This window comes from Manis javanica, chromosome 12 (genome assembly GCF_040802235.1).
Source record: "Manis javanica isolate MJ-LG chromosome 12, MJ_LKY, whole genome shotgun sequence".
Taxonomy (NCBI): Eukaryota; Metazoa; Chordata; class Mammalia; order Pholidota; family Manidae; genus Manis; species Manis javanica.
The window spans coordinates 63,198,317-63,221,880 of record NC_133167.1 but is presented as its reverse complement, the minus strand read 5'-3'; the positions used below and the strand labels follow the sequence as shown (position 1 = coordinate 63,221,880).

Genomic DNA, 23,564 nt, shown 5'->3' with positions numbered 1-23,564 from the left:
TGCTGAAAAAGCATTCAACAAAATTCAATATTCATTCATGATAAAAACTCTCAAAAAAATGGGTATAGAGGGCAAGTACCTCAACATAATAAAGGCCATATATGACAAACCCACAGCCAAAGACTTGGATCAAAGACCTGAATGTAAGTCATGAAACCATAAATTATACTTAACAGCGAGAAGCTGAAAGCTTTCCCTTTAAGATCAGGAACAAGACAAGGATGCCCACTCTCCGCACTTTTATTCAACATAGTTCTGGAGGTCCAAGTAATGGTAATCAGACAATACAAAGAAATAAAAGGCATCCAGATTGGCAAGGAAGAAGTCAAACTGCCCGTTTGCAGATGACATGATATTGTACATAAAAAAACCTTAAAGAAGAGGCAGAGCCAAGATGGCGGCATGAGTAGGACAGTGGGAATCTCCTCCCAAAAACATACATATTTTTGAAAATACAACAAATACAACTAATCCTAAAAGAGAGACCAGAAGACACAAGACAAAAGCCAGACTACATCCACACGTGTGAGAGCCCAGCGCCTGGTGAAAAGGGTAAGATACAAGCCCTGGCCCAGCGGGACCCGAGCACCCCTCACCCCAGCTCCCTGCGGGAGGAGGAGTCAAGCGGGGAGAGAGAAGGAGCCCAGGACTGCTAAACACCCAGCCCCAATCACCCGCACCAGAGTGCAGACACAGTGCATGCGTGGAGGGCTGGAAACTAGGGAAACAGGGCATCAAGACCTCTGAGCGAGTCCCGAAGCTGATGACCCTGTGACAAAGAAAAGCGAGTGCTTTTTGAAAGTCTTAAAAGGGACAGGGACGCAACAGCTGGACAGAAACAACCCAGGTCACAGTCCAGCAGCTGGAAATTCCAGGGAAACCTGGGCGCACTAACCCCCTGGGCAACAGCTCTGAGACCCCTCACAGAGGTAAACAGCCAAACGGCCCCCCGTCCATTACCCCTCCAGGGCGCGGCCATAGCAGAGAAGCAGCCTGAGGTTGGCCATGCCCTCTGTCAGGGAGCTTCCTCCATACCGGCGGGCAAGACACAAAGACACAGTATACACACAATTGCCCAACACAAGCCACTAGGGTTTGCAGTTGTCCCAGTAAAGAAAGGCCACTAGCAAGTGGAAAGTTTGCCTCTCCAAGCTGACAGTCAATAGCACATATCAACATGAAAAGGCAAAATAATTTGATCCAGACAAGACTAACCCAGACAGCTTCGGCATCTGCTACATCTTCCCCTGAGAAGGAACCTGGGGAGATAGATTTAACCAGTCTCCCTGAAAAAGAATTCAAAACAAAAGTCATAACCATGCTGATGGACTTGCAGAGAAATATGCAAGAACTAAGGAAGGAGAATATAGAAATAAAACAAGCTCTGGAAGGACTTCAGAACAGAATGGACGAGATGCAAGAAACCATTAATGGACTAGAAAACAGAGAACAGGAACGCAGAGAAGCTGATACAGAGAGACATAAAAGGATCTACAGGAATGAAAGAATTCTAAGAGAGCTGAGTGACCAATTGAAACGGAACACTATCCGCATTATAGGGGTACCAGAAGAAGAAGAGAGAGAAAAAGGGATAGAAAGTGTCTTTGAAGAAATAACTGCTGAAAATTTCCCCAACCTAGGGGAGGAAATGGCCTCTCAGACCACAGAGGTACACAGAACTCCCATGACAAGGGATCCAAGGAGAGCAACACCAAGACACATAATAATTAAAATGGCAAAGATCAAAGACAAGGACAAAGTATTAAAGGCAGCCAGAGAGAAAAAAAAGGTCACGAACAAAGGAAAACCCATCAGGCTACCATCAGACTTCTCAACAGAAACCCTACAGGCCAGAAGAGAATGGCATGATAAACTTAATGCAATGAAAGAGAAGGGCCTCAAACCAAGACTACTGTATCCAGCACGATTATCATTTAAATATGAAGGAGGGATTAAACAATTCCCAGACAAGCAAAAGTTGAGGGAATTTGCCTCCCACAAACCACCTCCGCAGGGCATCCTACAGGCACTGCTCTAGATGGGAGCACTCCTAAAAAGAGCACAGAACAAAACACCCAACATATTAAGAAGGGAGGAGGAGGAATAAGAAGGGAGAGAAATAAAGAATCATCAGACCATGTTTATAATAGCTCAACAAGCGAGTTAAGTTAGACAGTAAGATAGTAAAGAAGCTACCCCTAAACCTTTGGTAACCACAAACTTAAAGACTGCAATGGCAATAAGTACATACCTTTCAATAATCACCCAAAATGTAAATGGACTGAATGCACCAATCAAAAGACAAAGACTAATAGAATGGATAAAAAAGCAAGATCCATGCATATGCTGCTTACAAGAGACTCACCTCAAACCCAAAGACATACACAGACTTAAAATCAAGGGATGGAAAAAGATATTTCATGCAAACAACAGAGAGAAGAAAGCAGGTGTTGTAATTCTGGTATCAGACAAAACAGACTTCAGAATAAAAAAAGTAACAAAAGATAAAGAAGGACATTACATAATAATAAAGGGCTCAGTTCAACAAGAGGATAAAACCATTATAAATATATATGCACCCAATACAGGAGCACCAACATATCTGAAACCAATACTAACAGAACTAAAGGAGGAAATAGAATGCAATGCATTCATTCATTCTAGGAGACTTCAACACACCACTCACTCCAAAGGACAGATCCACCAGACAGAAAATTAGTAAGGACACAGAGGCACTGAACAACACACTAGAACAGACGGACCTAATAGACATCTACAGAACTCTACATCCAAAAGCAACAGGATACACATTCTTCTCAAGTGCACATGGAACATTCTCCAGAAGAGACCACATACTAGGCCATAAAAAGACCCTCAGTAAATTCCAAAAGACTGAAATCCTACCAACCAACTTTTCAGACTACAAAGGCATAAAACTAGAAATAAACTGTACAAAGAAAGCAAAAAGGCTCACAAATACATGGAGGCTTAACAACACGCTCCTAAATAATCAATGGATCAATGACCAAATCAAAATGGAGATCCAGCAATATATGGAAACAAATGACAACAACAACACAAAGCCCCAACTACGGTGGGATACAGCAAAAGCAGTCTTAAGAGGAAAGTATACAGCAATCCAGGCATATTTAAAGAAGGAAAAACAATCCAAATGAATGGTCTAATGTCACAATTATCGAAATTGGAAAAAGAAGAACAACTGAGGCCTAAGGTCAGCAGAAGGAGGGACATAATAAAGATAAGAGAAGGAATAAATAAAATTGAGAAGAATAAAACAATAGCAAAAATCAACGAAACCAAGAGCTGGTTATTCGAGAAAATAAACAAAATAGATAAGACTCTAGCCAGACTTATTAAGAGGAAAAGAGAGTCAACACAAATCAACAGAATCAGAAACGAGAAAGGAAAAATCACGACGGACGCCACAGAAATACAAAGAATTATTAGAGAGTACTATGAAAACCTACATGCTAACAACCTGGGAAACCTAGGAGAAATGGACAATTTCCTAGAAAAATACAACCTTCCAAGAATGACCCAGAAAGAAACAGAAAATCTAAACAGACCAATTACCAGCAAGGAAATTGAAGCAGTAATCAAAAAACTACCAAAGAACAAAACCCCCGGGCCAGATGGATTTACTTCAGAATTTTATCAGACATACATGGAAGACATAATACCATTCTCCTTAAGGTTTTCCAAAAACTAGAAGAGGAGGGAATACTCCCAAACTCATTCTATGAAGCCAACATCACCCTAATACAAAAACCAGGCAAAGACCCCACCAAAAAAGAAAATTACAGAACAATATCTCTGATGAATGTAGATGGAAAAATACTCAACAAAATATTAGCAAACCGAATAAAAAAAATACACCAAAAGGATCATACACCATGACCAAGTGGGATTCATCCCAGAGATGCAAGGATGGTACAACATTCAAAAATCCATCAACATCATCCATCACATCAACAAAAAGAAAGACAAAAACCACATGATCATCTCCATAGATGCTGAAAAAGCATCTGACAAAATTCAACATCCATTCATGATAAAAACTCAGCAAAATGGGAATAGAGGGCAAGTACCTCAACATAATAAAGGCCATATATCATAAACCCACAGCCAACATTATACTGAACAGCAAAAACCTGAAAGCTTTTCCTCTGAGATAGGGAACTAGACAGGGATGCCCACTCTCCCCACTGCTATTTAACATAGTACTGGAGGTCCTAGCCACGGCAATCAGACAAAACAAAGAAATACAAGGAATCCAGATTGGTAAAGAAGAAGTTAAACTGTCACTATTTGCAGATGACATGATATTGTACATAAAAAACCCTAAAGACTCCACCCCAAAACTACTAGAACTGATATCAGAATACAGCAAAGTTGCAGGATACAAAATTAACACACAGAAATCTGTAGCTTTCCTATATACTAACAATGAACCAATAGAAAGAGAAATCAGGAAAACAATTCCAACCACAATTGCATCAAAACGAATAAAATACCTAGGAATAAACCTAACCAAAGAAGTGAAAGACCTATACTCTGAAAACTACAAGTCACTCTTAAGAGAAATTAAAGGGGACACTAACAAATGGAAACTCATCCCATGCTCATGGCTAGGAAGAATTAATATCGTCAAAATGGCCATCCTGCCCAAAGCAATATACAGATTTGATGCAATCCCTATCAAATTACCAGCAACATTCTGCAATGAACTGGAATAATTCAAAAAAATTCATATGGAAACACCAAAGACCCCGAATAGCCAAAGCAATCCTGAGAAAGAAGAATAAAGTAGGGGGGATCTCACTCCCCAACGTCAAGCTCTACTATAAAGCCATAGTAATCAAGACAATTTGGTACTGGCACAAGAACAGAGCCACAGACCAGTGGAACAGACTAGAGACTCCAGACATTAACCCAAACATATATGGTCAATTAATATTTCATAAAGGAGCCATGGACATACAATGGTGAAATGACAGTCTCTTCAACAGATGGTGCTGGCAAAACTGGACAGCTACATGTAGGAGAATGAAACTGGACCATTGTCTAACCCCATATACAAAAGTAAACTCAAAATGGATCAAAGACCTGAATGTAAGTCATGAAACCATTAAACTCGTGGAAAAAAACACAGGCAAAAACCTCTTAGACATAAACATGAGTGCCTCTTCTTGAACATATCTCCCATCTCCCCGGGCAAGGAAAACAACGGCAAAAATGAACAAGTGGGACTATATTAAGCTGAAAAGCTTCTGTACAGCAAAAGACACCATCAATAGAACAAAAAGGAACCCTACAGTATGGGAGAATATATTTGAAAATGACAGATCTGATAAAGGCTTGACATCCAGAATATATAAAGAGCTCACACGCCTCAACAAACAAAAAACAAATAACCCAATTAAAAAATGGGCAGAGGAACTGAACAGACAGTTCTCCAAAAAAGAAATACAGACGGCCAACAGACACATGAAAAGATGCTCCACATCGCTAATTATCAGAGAAATGCAAATTAAAGCTACAATGAGATATCACCTCAAACCAGTAAGGAAGGCTACCATCCAAAAGACAAACAACAACAAATGTTGGCGAGGCTGTGGAGAAAGGGGAACCCTCCTACACAGCTGGTGGGAATGTAAAGTAGTTCAACCATTGTGGAAAGCAGTATGGAGGTTCATCAAAATGCTCAAAACAGACTTACCATTTGACCCAGGAATTCCACTCCTAGGAATTTACCCTAAGAACGCAGCAATCCAGTTTGAGAAAGACAGATGCACCCCTATGTTTATCGCAGTACTATTTACAATGGCCAAGAATTGTAAGCAACCTAAATGTCCATCGATAGATGAATGGATAAAGAAGATGTGGTACATATACACAATTGAATACTACTCAGCCATAAGAAGAGGGCAATTCCTACCATTTACCATTTGCAGCAACATGGATGGACCTGGAGGGTATTATGCTCAGTGAAATAAGCCAAGCGGAGAAAGAGAAATACCAAATGATTTCACTCATCTGTGGAGTATAAGAACAAAGGAGAACCTGAAGGAACAAAACAGCAGCAGAATCACAGAACCCAAGAATGGACTAACAGGTATCAAAGGGAAAGGGTCTGGGGAGGATGGGTGGGTAGGGAGGCATAAGGTGGGGGAAGAAGGGAGCTATTAAGATTAGCATGCATGGGGGGGTGGGAGAAAGGGGAGGGCTGTACAACACAGAGAAGACAAGTAGTGATTCTACATTTTGCTATGCTGATGGACAGTGACTGTAAAGGAGTTTATAGGGGGGACCTGGTATAGAGGAGAGCCTAGTAGACATAATATTCATCATGTAAGTGTAGATTAATCATAACAAAAAAAGAAAAAAAGAAAGGAAAGGGGGATTACTCCCTGATGGGATAAAACTAACTGTAAATCAACTTTTAACACATGCTTTAAATATCCTTAATTTTGATCACTTAAATGGTGTCAGATGATCAGCTATGGAGGTACACTTTTCTGATAATATTCCTTTCTCTTAAGAAAAAAAAAAAGCTTTTCCTGTGTGGTGACCTCCAATGAGTCCTACACAATGGTATAAAGGGCATATCAAAGCGTGGGCAGTCTGTTTGTGTTTATACAGAGGATCAAAGCCTAATTTGGTTACCCAGAAAATGAAATAAGATACGATATGAAGAAGAACTTCCAACATCAGCACTCTCTGGAAGAGTCATACCAGAAGATGATCATCAAAAAACCTCAACAAAGATCCAGGCGCTGGTACAGTTGTACCTGCATTCATCCCACCGGTTCCTGGACTTGCCATGGGAATGAAGAAGGAGACATCTAAGCTGGCCTGTGCATACAGTAAAACAACAAATTTGACTGGATCTATACTTTTGGAACTCAACCAAGAATTAGGAGAAGTTCAAGTTGTAACTCTCCAAAATCTTACAACTACAGACTATCTACTGTTAAAAGAACATATGGGATGTGAACAGTCCCCACGAATGGATTGTTTTGTCTCATTTCTCTCAGACTGTTCAAGTTCAGTTGGACAATATCCACCATATCATAGATACGTTTTCACAAATGCCTAAGGTGCCTAACTGGTTTTCTTGGTTTCACTGGAGATGGCTGGTAATTATAGGTCTGCTTTGGTTATGTAACTGTACTGCTATTATGTTAATGTGTGTGGACAATTTAAATAGTAGTTTAAAACCTATGCATGCTGAAGTTACTGTACAAGAAGATATGTCAAAGAAATAATCAATCTTCCCATGTTTTTTTCCACCTGCTACTTCTATAGCTTTTCTTCTTCCTTCGTAATTACAACTCTTAAATAGAATTCGTGCGTCATATCGAATTTACCAAGTATCATAATTCCTCCAAGTGGTAAAGATACCTCAAGACAAATGCTGGGCATAGAAGCCACCGGGCATAAATATGCAAAGAAGCAAAAAGCTAACCTTTTCAAACAATATGGCTTCTCTCTCACTTACCAACTTTACATTTCCCTGTATGGCCCCGGAACATACTGGTTAGCCAGAGATGGGTAAGATTCCTCAAAGGAAGAACAACCTAAGACAGGCACAGTCGCAGGGGGGCCATCAGGTGAGAAATTGGGGATCAACAGAGGTGAGGCTTAGAACCTCACCTCCCCCTGTTTTGAGAGAAATCTTCTGCATCCGTGGATGTTTTGTTGCCCTTGTCTAGCTTGGATTAACACTTAGTCTACAGGCACACACCTGATAATCTACATTTGCTCTCTTACAACACTAAACTGTTTTCCACGTTTATTTTGCATCTACATACCACTTCAGCATTTTATTAAAAATAATAATAATAATAATAAGGGAAAAATGTGGGATTCACATATAAATCAAACGAATATTCATATTTGACCTGATTGTTTATAGTTCATAATGCGTGATGAAAACCAAAAGTTTCTGTGATGACTGCCCTTGTACTGTTCACCATGTAAGAACTTATTCACTATGTAAGAATTTGTTCACCATGTAAAAAAAAAACTTGCCATAAAAAATAAAATCCTAAATAATCCACTCCAAAACTACTAGATCTAGTATCTGAATTTAACAAAATTTCAGGATACAAAATTAATACACAGAAATGTGCTCCATTCCCATACACTAACAATGACCTAGCAGAAAGAGAAATCAGGAAAAAATCCCATTTACAGTTGGATCAAAAAGAATAAAATACATAGGAATAAACTTAACCAACAAAGTGAAAGACTTATACTCTGAAAACTACAAGACACTCATGAGAGAAATTAAAAAGCAATAAATGATAACACATCCCGTGCTCGTGGATAGGAAGAATTAGTATTGTCAAAATGGCCGTCCTGCCTAAAGCAATCTACAGATTCAATACAATCCCTTTCAAAATACCAACAGCATTCTTCAATGAACTAGAGCAAATAGTTCTAAAATTCATATGGAACCACAAAAGACCTTAAATAGCCAAAGCAATCCTGAGAAGGAAGAATAAAGCAGGGGGAATTATGCTCCTTGACTTCAATCTCCACTACAAAGCCACAGTAATCAAGACAATTTGGTACTGGCACATGAACAGACCCATAGACCAGTGGATCAGAGTAGAGAGCCCAGATATAAACCCAAGCATATATGGTCAATTAATATACAATAAAGGAGCCATGGATATACAATGGGGAAATGACAGCCTCTTCAACAGCTGGTACTGGCAAAACTGGACAGCTACATGTTAAGAGACTGAACTGGATTACTGTCTAACCCCATACACAAAAGTAAACTCAAAATGGATCAAAGTCCTGAATGTAAGTCATGAAACCATAAAACTCTTGGAAAAAGCATAGGCAAAATCTCTTGGACATTAACAATGAGCAACTTCTTCATGAACATATCTTCCCGGGCAAGGGAAACAAAAGCAAAGATGAACAAGTGGGACTATATCAAACCAAAAAGCTTCTGTACAGCAAAGGACACTATCAGTAGAACAAAATGGCATTCTACAGTATGGGAGAATACATTCATAAATGACATATCTGATAAAGTGTTGACATCAGATTACATAAAGAGCTCACACACCTCAACAAACAAAAAGCAAACAATCCAATTAAAAAATAGGCAGAGGAGCTGAACAGACAGTTCTCCAAAGAAGAAATTCAGATGGCCAACAGGCACATGAAAAGATACTTCACATCACTAATTATCAGAGAAATGCAAATTAAAACCACAATGAGATATCACCTCACACCACTAAAGATGGCCAGCATGGAAAAGACTATGAAGAAACAAATGTTGGCGAGGATGTGGAGAAAGGGGAACCCTCCTACACTGCTGGTGGGAATGTAAATTAGTTCAACCATTGTGGAAAGCAGTATGGAGGTTCCTCTAAAAACTAAAAATAGAAATACCATTTAACCCAGGAATTCCACTCCTAGGAATTTACCCTAAGAATGCAGCAGCCCAGTTTGAAAAAGGCAGATGCACCCCTATGTTTATCACAGCACTATTTACAATGGAATATTATTCAGCCACAAGAAGAAAAAAAATCCTACCATTTGCAACAACATGGATGGAGCTAGAGGTTATTATGTTCAGTGAAATAAGCCAGGCAGAGAAAGAGAAGTACCAAATGATTTCACTCATCTGCGGAGTATAAGAACAATGAAAAAAATTGAAGGAACCAAACAGCAGCAGACTCACAGAACCCAAGAATGGACTAACAGTTGCCAAAGGGAACGGGACTGGGGGGGATGGGTGGGAAGGGAAGTATAAGGGGGGAAAGGGGACATTATGATTAGCACATATAATGTAGGATGGGGTACACAGGGAAGGCAGTATAACACAGAGAAAATAAGTAGTGATTCTATAGCATCTTACTACTCTGATGGACAGTGACTGTAAAGGGGTATGTGGTGGGGACTTGATAATAGGGGGTGTCTAGTAACCACAATGTTGTTCATGTAACTGTACATTAATGATAGCAAAGTAAAAATAAAAATAAAAATAAAAGGATGTTCTACTTAGCAATTAAATACCAGATATCCACTGGACTCTTAAATAAATCTAAAATACATTATGGGATCTCAGTGATCATATTTTTCTTATATTTTGCTATTACACCACCTTAGGAATTACATCGTCATTACTCATCACTGTTGATTAATTATTACAAACTATGCTAAAACAAACAAAAACCACTAAAATAAAAGAAAATGGAGGAATTATGGTATGATAGGCAGAATAATGGTCTCCCAATGATGCTGACACCCTAATCCCCAAAAGCTGTAAATGTTACCTCTTATAGCAAAAGGGCCTTTGCAGATGTGATGATGGGTAAGGACATTAAGTTGGGGAAATTATAGCAGAACATCCAGAATGGGGTAGGCCCAACCTAATCACATAAGGACTTAAAAGGGAGGAAACTTTCTAGGCTGTAACTAGATGAACATAAGACTTTCAAAGAGTAGTAGAAATGCAACATTGTTGGCTTTGAAGATGTAGAAAGGAGACCACCAGCCAAGGAATATAGGCAGCCTCTAGAAGCAGGAATAATAAGGAAAAGGATTCTCCCTGGAGCCTCCAGAAAGAAATGCAGTCCTGCAGACACCTTTCAGCCAGGCAGATTTTAGCCCAGTGAGACCCATGTTAGACTTCTGACCCTACAGAACTGTAAGATAAAAAATGTGTGTTGTCATGAAAAGATACTCCACATCGCTAATTATCAGAGAAATGCAAATTGAAACCACAATGAGGTATCACCTCACACCAGTAAGGATCGCCATCATCCAAAAGACAAACAACAACAAATGTTGGTGAGGTTGTGGAGAAAGGGGAACCCTCCTACACTGCTGGTGGGAATGTAAATTAGTTCAACATTGTAGAAAGCAGTATGGAGGTTCCTCAAAATGCTCAAAATAGACTTACCATTTGACCCAGGAATTCCACTCCTAGGAATTTACCCTAAGAATGCAGCAATCAAGTTTTAAAAAGACAGATTCACCCCTATGTTTATCGCAGCACTATTTACAATAGCCAAGAATTGGAAGCAACCTAAGTGTCCATCAGGATGAATGGATAAAGAAGACGTGGTACATATACACAATAGAATATTATTCAGCCATAAGAAGAAAACAAATCCTACCATTTGCAACAACATGGATGGAGCTAGAGGGTATTGCCCAGTGAAATAAGCCAAGTGGAGAAAGACAAATACCAAATGATCTCACTCATCTGTGGAATATAAGAACAAAGGAAAAACTGAAGGAACAAAACAGCAGCAGAATCACAGAAACCAAGAATGGACTAACAGGTACCAAAGGGAAAGGAACTGGGGAGGATGGGTGGGTAGGGAAGGAAAAGGGGAGGGAAGAAAGGAGGTGTTATGATCAGCATGCATAATGGTGGGGAGAAAAGGGAGGGCTGTACAACACAGAGAAGACAAGTAGTGATCATACAACATTTTGCTATCTGATGGACAGTGACTGTAAGGGGGTTTGTGGGGGGGACCTGGTATAGGGGAGAGCATAGTAAACATAATATTCTTCATGTAGTTGTAGATTGAAGATAAAAAAAAAAAAGAAAGAATGAAAAGGGGGATTACTCCCTGATAGGATAAAACTAACTGCAAATCACCAATTAATGCATGCATTAAATATCCTTAATTTTGATCATTTAAAGGGTGTCAGATGATCAGCTATGGAAGTACATTTTTCTGATAATATTCCTTTCTCTTAAAAAAAAAAAAAAGCAGTTCCTGTGTGGTGATCTCCAATGGTATAAAGGGCATATCAAAGTGTGGGCAAAGGGTCTGTTTGTGTTTACACAGAGGATCAAAGCCTAATTTGGCTACCCAGAAAACGAATTAAGATAAGCTATGAAGAAGAACTTCCAATATCAACATCCTCTGGAAGAGTCATTCCAGAAGATGATCATCAAAAAACTTCAACAAAGATCCTGGTCCTGTTGCAGTTGTAGCTGCATTCATCCCACCGGTTCCTGGACTTGCCATTGGAATGAAGAAGGAGATACCTAAGCTGGCCTGCGCATACAGTAAAACAACAAATTTGACTGGATCTCTACTGTCGGAACTCAACCAAGAATTAGGAGAAGTGCAAGCTGCAGTGCTCCAAAGTCTTGCGACTATAGACTATCTATTGTTAAAAGAACATATGGGATGTGAACACTTCCCAGGAATGTGTTGTTTTAATTTGTCTGATTTTTTTCAAAATATTCAAATTCAGTTAGACAATATCCATCATATCATTGATAAGTCTTCACAAATGCCTAGGGTGCCTAACTGGTTTTCTTGGTTTCACTGGAGACGGCTGGTAATTGTAGGTCTGCTTTGGTTATGTACCTGTATTCCTATTACGTTAATGTGTGCATGCAATTTAATTAGTAATATAAAACCTATACACGCTTATGTTACACTACAAGAAGATATGTCAAAGAAATAATCAATCTTCCCATGTTTTCTTCCACCTGCTACTTCTATACCTTCTCTTCTTCCTTCATAATCACAACCCCTAAGTAGAATTCGTGCCTCATATCGAAATTACTGAGTATCATAATTCTTCCAAGTGGTAAAGATACCTCAAGACAAATGCTGGGCATAGAAGCCACAGGGCATAAATCTGCAAAGAAGTAAAAAGCTAACCTTTTCAAACAATATTGCTTCTCTCACTTACCAACTTTACATTTCCCTGTATGGCCCCGGAAGATGGCTGGTTAGCCAGAGACGGGTAAGATTCCTCAAGGGAGGAACAACCTAAGACAGGCACAGTCGCAGGGGGGCCATCAGGTGAGAAATTGGGGATCAACAGAGGTGAGGCTTAGAACCTCACACCCCCTATTTTGAGAGAAATCTTCTGCATCCGTGGATGTTTTGTTGCCCTTGTCTAGCTTGGATTAATACTTAGTCTATAGGCACACACCTGACCATCTACATTTGCCCTCTTACAGAACTAAACTATGTTTTCTACCTTTATTTTGCATCTACATACCACTTCAGCATTTTATTAAAAAAAAGTAATAATAATAATAATAATAATAAGGGAGAAATGTGGGATTCACATATAAATCAAGGATAAAAATCAAATGAATAATCATAATTGACCTGATTGTTTATTGTTCATGATGCGTGATCAAAACCGAAAGTTTCTGTGATGACTGCCCTTGCACTGTTCACCATGTAAGAACTTATTCACTATGTAAGAACTTGTTCACCATGTAAAAACGTGTTCGTTATGCTTCAGAAGATTGGAGACTGTTGAGAATTAGGCTTGGGGTTGATTAATGATTGTGCATCGAGTCCCCTATACAGAATTTTATTGTTGTTAACAACCATATGATCAATAAATATGAAAGATGACCTCTCAGGAAAAAAAAAATGTGTGTTGTTTTAAGCAACTTTGTGGTAATTTTTTATGGTAGAAATAGAAAAATAATGAAGATTTAATGATCTGAAAGGATGATGCAATAGTGAAATTATGTTCTTTCAGTCATCATCTTACCTTGCCCAGAGTACTGCATCATCTTTCAAGAATGTGTAAAAGATTAGAGGCAAAATCTTTTTAGTTTGAATTTAGGTTTTGACTCCAGCTGAAAAGGAAGAAATGTTCACTTTCCACCCAAGCTGGTCAAGAGAAGAAAATAACAGCGGGAGCCATGTTATAATTAATAGAAAAATCAGAAAATAAACACAAAGAGATAACAGGACCTCTAGACTCTAAAACTAATGATGGTGACATTTATGTAAGTAATATTTCTGTGTCATCTAATGACATTATCCTACATGAATTTTCTCAAATTCAAGGTCAATGAATTGTCCAACATACTATGGAAAAAAAAGGAAACACGGCATTCTCATCAGTTGTTCAACTGAAGGACTTCATCATCTAGCATTCTGCAACAAGAACCTGGACATCTCACTATGCTCAAAGGGTGTACAACAATATCCTTAGTTTTTTTATGATATTTGTATGCCAAGATTTTGATACAAAGAAATTTTCAGTATGTTCAAATTCTTATTAAAATGTATAATAAAGGTGTTTTTCATTAAACCTTTATTCTTAACTGTTATAATTAGTAGTAAAATAACTTAAATGTAAAAATGTCAAAAGGTTCTATCAAACCCAGACTGGTTAATGATGACAACTGTTTTTCTTAGTATACCAAGAGTCAAAACCATAAAGGAAACCTGGTGAGTTTGAGTACAACAAAATTATAGAGTCCTGTACAATGATCCTGCACAATGATGGATATCATCGACAAAATTAACTGACATGACAAAATGGTAGAAGTTACTTGCACTGTACATAACATGGAAATTAATATGTAGAATATACAAGGAACATGAAAAAATCAGTTTGAAAAAGAAAGTAATTCTGATAGAAAAACAGGCAAAGAATTAGAAAACTTTATAAGACTCCCGAAAAGCAAACAAGCATAAGAACAAATGCCCAGAATAACTGGTGGCACTAACAAAACAATGACATACTATTTTATACCTGTTAGATTATCAAAAATGAGGAATCTGGATGACGCCAAAAGTTTCTGGGATGTAGAGATATAGAATACTCATGCTGGAAGTGCAGATTAGTTTTGTACAACTGTTCTGACTAGTAATCTCATGCTATTTATTCAATTTAAGTCTATATATACCCTATGACCTAGGAATTCTGCTCTTCGGGATGTACTTAAATACATGCTCACAAAGGTCCATAAGAGAAAAAGTATAAGAAATTCACACTGCAGTGTGAGGTAGTGGGAAGTTGAAGACAACCTGCTATCTGTTACTAGAAAGCCTAACAGATACACTAACAAGTTTCACACAGGAGTAAGAAGCGTAACCAAGTTTTATACAGGAGTTAGAAGTGTAGATTAATGTATAGATAGGAATATACACAGATAGAAACATGAGTGCTGGGACAAGTAAGAAACAAAGGAAAGGAAAGGTAAAGATTATGTAATGGGTAAAGGTGGTAAAATCTACAAACTCCTTTCTACCCTGGAAACCTATTATGCTGTATTATAACATAATGCCCCTGAAATATGTTAAGCTGTATTAGAAATCAGGTTTGTAAACACTGAATTTTGGTTATATATTATAAAAATTGTAGTAGTAATTTGCTATTAACCATATATGTTTACAAAATATATTTTGGATTATTTGAAACAAGGAAAGAATGCCAAATAAAGATTGTAATTTTACTCACTTTAGCTCCAACACTGCTACCAGTGCTCCCAGTGCTCCCACTTGCAACTCCTGTAAATCTAGCTTCCAGTAATTCTTGCCTTCTTGGATCCAGACTATGAAGCTCATCCATTGCACCTATTAAGAAAAAAACCATACACACACACATATATATATATATCTTTATATACACAGAAACAAAAAATATGTATGTGGTTAGTTGAGATGTCAATATAAACTGAATGAATTATACAGATGAAAGTAAGAGACTAATAAGACTTTTATGTTAGAAACTATTAAAAGTAGTTTGTACTACTCCAAAGTTCCAAAGTAGTTGTACTATTTTACACTCCTTTATGCTTGCCAATATTTGATGTTGAAGTCTTTTTATCTTTAACTGTTATAGCAGAGGGAAGTGCTACCAGGCTTTGATTCTGATTTTCATTTCTCTGATTGCTAATGAAGTTACCAGCTTTTCATCAGTTTATTTGTATATCTTTATTGTTGATGTGGTTAAGGATATTTTCAGGTCTATGACCTTATTTTTTATTGAGCTACTACTGAGATGTAGAAATTATTTACGTATTCTAGATGGGAAGCATTGTAAAACAGAAAAGTTTTCTCTAAGTATTTGATTTTGCCACCATTTTCTTTAAGGTGTTTTGATAAGCAGAAGTGTTTAATTTTGGTGAAGTGAAAATTATCTAAATTTTCTGTTTATGGTAATTATTTTTCTATTCTAAGAAAATTTTGCACTCCCCCAAGCAAAAAAATACAACCTTTTAAGTATTGTTTTTCTGTTTAGGCCCATAATTTATTCTAAATTAATATTTGTATATGGTATGAAGTTAAGAATTTTTCCCCCCATTTGTTTTTTTCCTGTCTTATTACATAGAAAAACAAAAAAGCAAAATTCTGCATTCACCAATAGTCTTGGTGGCTTTGTCAAAAGTAAAAAATATATATTTAAGTATATGGTACTGGGATAAAACCAGCATATAAACTAATGAAATAAAATAGAAAGCCCAGAAATAAACCTGCACAAATATAGTTGAATGATTTTCAACAAGAGCACCAATACAATTCAATAGGGAAAGGACAGTCTTTTTAGCAAATGGTGTTGGGAAAACTGGATATCCACATGCAAAAATATTAAGCTGGACCCTTACCTTAACACCATATATAAAATCTAACTCAAAATGGATCAAATAACCTAAACATAAAATCTAAAATTATTAAATTCTTAGAATAAAGCATACAGGAAAAGCCTCACAACACTGGATGTGGCAATGATTTCTTAGATCTGAAAGCAAAAAGCACAGGCAATAAAAGAAAAAATAGGTAAGTTGGGCTTCATCAAAATTTAAAAATGTACATCAAAGGACACTATCAAGAAAGTGTGAAGGCAAGCTACAGAATGGGAGAAAATACACTGCAACTTATGTATCTAATAAAGGACTGATATCCAGAATATATAAAGAAATCCTACAATTCAACAACAACCAAAAAAATCAAACAACCAGAGATTGTCTGCTTCTGGCAACCAGAGATTCAAATTAATGGCGGGCACTGAACATGGGTACCACCAGGCTCTCGTCAGCCTCAGACCTGGCTAAGCAGTCCGACCCCATGGATGTAATCCAAAGTTTCTGTGGGAAGCTGTGGTCTCTGGCCAGCACCCTAGACCAGAGACATCCCGGCTGCAGCAAGCACTGGACGGAGAAGAAAGTGACTTTGAAGGTTACCCAATGAGGATTTTACATGACCTTCATTCAGAAGTCCAGACTCTAAAGGATGATGTCAATATTATTCTTGATAAAGCAAGTTTGGAAAGTCAAGAAAGTATTGGTTTCATAAAGGCAACAAAAATACTGATGAAAAAAAATACAATGGATATCATGAAAATAAGAGAATTTTTCCAGAAGTGTGGATATATAATCCATGTGCCAAGATAAATTCAGTGGATGAGCAAGAAGTCCTTGACTCTAAACTAGAGTCCACTAACCATGAAAATCTTCAAAAGCCTGCTGTGGATGATCCGTCTGATCCTGCTGTTAAAAGGAGTTCTGTTTCTGAGAAGTCTCCACGTAGTCGACAACTTTCAGATTTTGGACTCAAGCGGTACATGATATCCCAAGTTCCACCAAACCCTCCACAGGAAATAAAGAACCTTAATGAAGAGCCAAAAATTTTAACTCCTTCTTTCAAACAATTACTAGTTAAAGTACTAAAAACTCCAAAGTGTACACTAAAGATGGATGATGTTGAGTGTGTAACTCCTAAACTAGAACACTTCGGTATATCTGAATATACTATGTGTTTAAATGAAGATGACACAGTAGGACTTAAAAGTTAGACAGCCACAGGAATGGCACCAATGACCAATGATAATTTCTTTGCCACTCCTGGCCCCATAATCCAGCAGTTAGAAAAAAATGATGAGAATACAGATTCCCCCTTGGCACCTACATTTTGCAGTCCCAGTTTGAAAATTCCTTCTTTGAATAACAGTTTGGTTTGGTTTCCACGAATTATGCACTATCAAAAACAAATGGTTCATCAAATGATTTGGAAATGAAAGACTGTACGTCATTAGTTTTAAAATCAGATGAGTGCTTTGAGAATTTTGCAGATCCTTCCTCTCCTATGATCTGCTCTTAGGAAAATCTGTTCAGAACCCCTACACCTCCAGAACTAACTACAATTCCAGAAGATATTCTTCAGATTTTATCAAAATACAACTTAAACCTAGCCACTCCAGTGGCAATTAAAGCTGTGCCACCCAGCAAAATGCTCCCTACCAGGTATGGAGGACAGAACATCTGAGACATTGGCAACAAAGGAAACTGGTGGACAAATTCTAGTGGATCTATCTATTATAGAAACTGAACAGAATGAGATGAATGCAGAGCTGGACTTACTTTGTTATTCACATCCCCTACATCTTTCCCCCTTTTTAAAAACCAATATATAATAAAGATAAGCATGGAGAGCAATGTCATAATATGTTCTTTATTAAGTTTTGGATTTAAACTCAGTCTTATTCAGTTTTTAAAGACTGTTACTATCTCATTTAGCTCAAATTTATCCTGCCTAATCTAACAGAATGGTTTAAATGATACTAGGAGGCATAATAAATAATTTAATTAAAAAATCAAACAACCCAATTTAAAAGATGGGCAAAAGACTTGAATGGGCATTTCTCCAGAGAAGATATACAACTGAACAACAAGCACATAAAAACAGGCTCAACATCATTAGTCATTAGGGAAATGCAAATCAAAACCACGAGCCATCACCTCACTATTATTAGGGGTGGCTTTTATGAAAAAACAGAAAACAGCAAGCATGACTGATGAGAAATTTGAACCCTTGTGCACTGCTGATAGGAATATAAGCTGGTGTGGAAAGTAGTATGATAGTTCCTCAAACATAAAACAGAATTACGACATGAACCAGAAATCCACTTCTGTGTATATACCCAACAGAACTGAATTCAAAAACTAGAATAATTTGTACATCCAGATTGATAGCAACATTATTCACAGTAGCCAAAAAGTGGGAGCAACCTAAGTGTCCATCAAAGAATGAACGAACAAAATGTGGTATATACATAAAATGGAGTATCAGTATTCAAAACAAAGGAAATTTTGACACAGGCTACAATACAAATGAACTTTGAAGACATTATGTTAAGTGAAATAAGCCAGACATAAAAGGGCAAATACTGCATGATTCCACTTATATGATGTATGTGAGGTTACTAGAATAATTGAATTCACAGAAAGAAAGTAGAATTGTAGTTGCCAGGGGTTGAGGGGCATGGTGGAATGGAGAATTAGTGCTTAATGGGTACAGTTTCAGTTGAGAAGGACAGGAAGTTCTGGAAATAATGAAGGAATACAACAATGTGAATGGATTTATGCCACTAAACCGTACACCTAAAAATGGGTAAAATAATAGGTTTTATGTTATGTATATTTTATAATTTTTAAAAATAATTTTTAAAAAGAAAGAAATAAATTGGACTCCAAAATTTTAACTTTCTAGTTCTAAAGACATGATTATAAAAATAAAAGACAAGCAAGAAAGAGAGTGGGAGAAAATGTTACCAAGCACATATGTGCTATTCCATGTTTATTCTTTGGTTTGGTAACTGATTGATGGCGTACTGAAATTTAGCAGGGAAGATGAAGACATCAGTCCCCACTTTGACTTGAACCAGCTAATAATGTGGAATTTGTTTCCCACTATTTTTATTTCTTAGACATAGCTTTCCCTAGGATATCAACCTTGTAGGTTCTAGAGGAAGCTATACACTCAGGGAAAAAAACAAAATGAAACATGTTTCTAACAGAAAATCCTTACTAGAGGTCCCAATCTTGCTATAATACTTAATACCTTCTAATAAGTTTTTATGATATTTTAAAGAGGCGATATTTGTAAAAGCGTCTAGTACAACTCCTGGCACATAACAGATGCTTAACATCTGTTAAGTCTATTAATGTGTCTATTTAAAAATCTAACTTTGAATACTAGATCCTTGTTTCTTAAAATGCAGCCCTTTGATCAGCAGCATCTGTTATCACCTCAAATATTTATAAGAAATGCAAAATCTTGTATCCCACACTAGACCTACCAAATCAGAATCTTCATTTTAACACGATCCTCAGGTAATTGTTATGTACATTCACGTCTGAGGAGCACTGTTTTAGAACAGGGGCCCAAAGATTTTTTCTGTAAATGTCCGATCATTAAGTGTTTTACATTGCAAGCCAATAGGCAAAATCATGTAATTATATAAAGAGAGAGAAAAAAACTTCTCCCAAGCTTTTATTATTGACAAAATTCAAGATACAGCAGTAACGGAGCATATTTTATAACATGCAAGTCTGCTAATGAAAAGAATGGAATTTTGGGGTTAAGAACAACATTTCACTTCATTTGAATTTCATCAGAATCTATTACAAACACTCATCTGATAATGCTGATCAGATTTTATGTATATATCTTTGAAAATGTCTTTTCTGACAGATAGGTAGTGCTAATTACTTATATCACCCCACAAGCATATGATTTTAATTGAGTATATTCATTATTTTGAAGGCAGTTATAAAAGTCTTCAGATTCTTCTTTTGATATTTGCCTTTCAGTATGTCATTACATTGCAGTTTAATCATCACTTTCAACTGAAGGTTAGGCAGAAGTTTCTCAAGTGCACAATTAAATAGATTTTGAAATACGGAAACTTTCTTTGCACTTGCATCAATGTCTAAAAAATGTGGCTGGAACTATAGTTTCATGTTGGAAAACATGTACATGCAAATTCATGTGGGACTGATGATCTCACTTTGACAGCATAACTGTTTAAAGCAACTTGACGTTACTTGTGATTCAAATACCAGTTGCCTCTGGAATGACTTTACTGCAGCTAATTTCCCATGTAAGCACTATTTTGCCTGTAATTTTAAGTTAAACTCATTTTAAAGCATTTCCAAGGCTGCAGAAAAAGCTAATTTCCAAAGCCTATAGGTATTTGATAACAGTAGTTGAGGGCTGTCCTCATCTCTTCTTCATTCAGAAAAATTTCAATCTCAGTCCTAAAGTCCAAAAATTGCAATGAAATTTTTTCACTACTAAGCCAAATAGGATATTCACCTTATAACAAAATGCATACAACTGATACTAAGTCCTTGACAGCAAATGAGTTTAACACTGGCAGTACCGATTCAATAATACATTATAATTTCAAATATTCTCCACAAAACATCTGCTGATGAATAACACAACAAATAACCACTGGCTTTAAATACTTTCAATTTTTACAAGCTTTATAAATTTGTCCAACTAGACTTTTTCTATTTCACACATTTTTATCACCATCAGTTATAGTACATCTTAGCACATTCCACTTCAGATTATACTTAGTGTTTTCTCAACTTTGAAAATTCCCACTTGTAGTTGTTCTACAGATTACTCATGGAGGCTAACTGTTCTGCCACTTCAAACTTGGAACTGACCCCATGAATAAACAATTAAATAGGATCAATAACATCTGTCAACTCATTGAGAGTCAAAAGAACCCACTCTAAATCACTTGCTTTATTTTTTAATTGACGATTAGCATTGCTTCAAATGTCCTCGACTCCTGTCAACTGTTCCTTCCAAAAAGTTAATACTCTAAAACAAGTTTATTTTCTTTGAACACATTTCTTTGCTGCAATCAAACACAATTTAATTAAGTCACCCATCAGTAAATGGCTCTCCTTGTTTGGCTAACAAGCCACTCAGAAACTTATTTTTGGTGGCAGCTTCATCTTCAATTTTTATTTTTATGAAGAAGTTAGGCTGTGAGGAGATATTCCATTTTAAATTGACTGTTACTTTAAGAAAACTGAGAGTTGAGAGTTGTATGGCCTGGTGTAGAAGTGTCAATAATACATATTGTATTCTATGACAGCTACAGTGTCACTACAGAATAAAAAACAATGTTTTGCTAATTTAATAAACAAAGTAACATATGCTCCATGGTGCCTTAAAAGCATGTCACTCAGTCTGTTTTTTTCCTTTTCTTGTTTTGACATGATGGATATGCAGTGGTATAAAAAAATAAATATTGCAGATTGTCAGTACATATGGCACTCAAAACACGGTTAAGTTGTACCTACAGCACTGAAGTTTGTAGTGCACTAAAAGTAGTACAAAATGATGAGAATGCCATATATGTTCTCTGTCACAACTACATAGCTCTGCCATTACACTGCAAAAGTAGCTGTATATTTATGGGCACTAAAATTTTAATTTCACATGTCCCAAAGTATTACTATTCTTTTTTTTACATGCAAAAATAGGTCATTTGCTGAATCCTGTTGTAGCAAATACATTTTAAAGATTTTAATATTTTATGGAATCATACTGTCATTTCTGATGCTTATCCAAAGATCTGGTCAATTATAAGAGGTGATATTTTCTGAAGAACATGTAATTTCACCATAATTCATTAAATTATTACACAATGTTTACACTTTTCCATAAGAAATTATAAAAGCCAATATAAAGACCATGCCATCCTTAAAGAATACCCATCATCTCAGAATACAACCAGTTGTCTCCTAATTGTGTTGTGCTACTCTTCTTACTAAACTGTTTCCTAAAATTTATTGTAAACCAAAAACTTCACAAAACAAGAGATGTCACTACCCAAATTAGAGATCAATCATACCCTATTCTATGAAGTAAAGTTTTAGGAAAACAAAGTGAAGGCCACCATTTGACCCTTTAGAACAGTTTGTCATGGCCCCTCCTAGTAATTTTCTCTCTCTCTGTCTCCTTCTCTTTCACAAACACTCAAAAACTCACTCAAAACTGTTATAAAAGTATGGCCTCCAAACACAGCAAGTCTGAAAAAAGATGCATGTATTTGTATATATTATGAGTTCTGGTTAGTCAATATTACTTATAATTATACCACCATTTTTTATGATGAGGAATTGTTTTACATTATATCATTTTAAATTACCTTAAGTCTTTAACTTTCTTGGCAGATAGTCAAAACAAAATCAAAATATCTAGGAAGCATGTCTTCAAAAGTTTAATACCAGTTAATTAAAAGAAATGAGTTTGTTCACTCAGACCTTTCTAATAGTAAATTAAACTGTGGCTAAGGTATCACCAAATTTTTAAATTTGTAACTTTAAGTCTGAAAATATTTTAATTCACTCTAGATTTTAATTGTTACTTTTCATATTTCATCTGATAAACTGATTTATACAAAATACTGAGGTCTTTCTTCTATTAATACTTTTCACATTATGCCTGATAAGGCAGAGAACTCTGGTAAAAACAGAAATACTGTAATATTGTTAGAAATTATTTCAACAAGATAAAATACTCCATTTTAAATCATTCTTTTTCACAAATTTTTTAATGCATTTCAAAGTATAGGAAACAAAAAGAATTCAAGAAGTCTACACTGTTCAGCACTCCAAAATTACTTCTGATTGTTGTCTTTGAACATTCATTTTAATTTTAACATGGTTAATAAGCAGAACACATCTATTTTCATATACAGTACTAAATGAATAATGTTCAATGAGCTATCACAAAAGCAGCCCAATTTCTTTATTTTCAAATAACATTTCTCTCCTATAAATCTAATAAAGATATCTCCTCCTTTTTCTTCTAATGGTTTTAAATATTAACATTTGGAAATTTAATCAATGTGGAATTTAAGTGTATATATCTATAATTTTTTCCAAAGGAAAACATCAGCAATTTCTCACAAATTCAACCTTTCTTTGTTGATCTGAAATACCTCTCTGGTCATCATCTATCACATTC

At 36.4% G+C, this 23,564-nt stretch overlaps 1 protein-coding gene and 1 pseudogene across 1 annotated transcript in view; one reads left to right on the top strand and one right to left on the bottom strand.

The window, feature by feature from the left end:
- The window catches only part of TLK1 (tousled like kinase 1), a 192,191-nt gene that overhangs the window by 120,375 nt on the left and 48,252 nt on the right, over positions 1-23,564 (bottom strand). Inside the window, exon 2 of the mRNA XM_037022905.2 lies at positions 15,247-15,362. Coding sequence (XP_036878800.1) covers positions 15,247-15,362 — 116 coding nt within the window. The remainder of the gene's footprint in view (positions 1-15,246; positions 15,363-23,564) is intronic.
- Positions 15,391-22,943, top strand: LOC140845068 (spindle and kinetochore-associated protein 3 pseudogene; annotated as a pseudogene).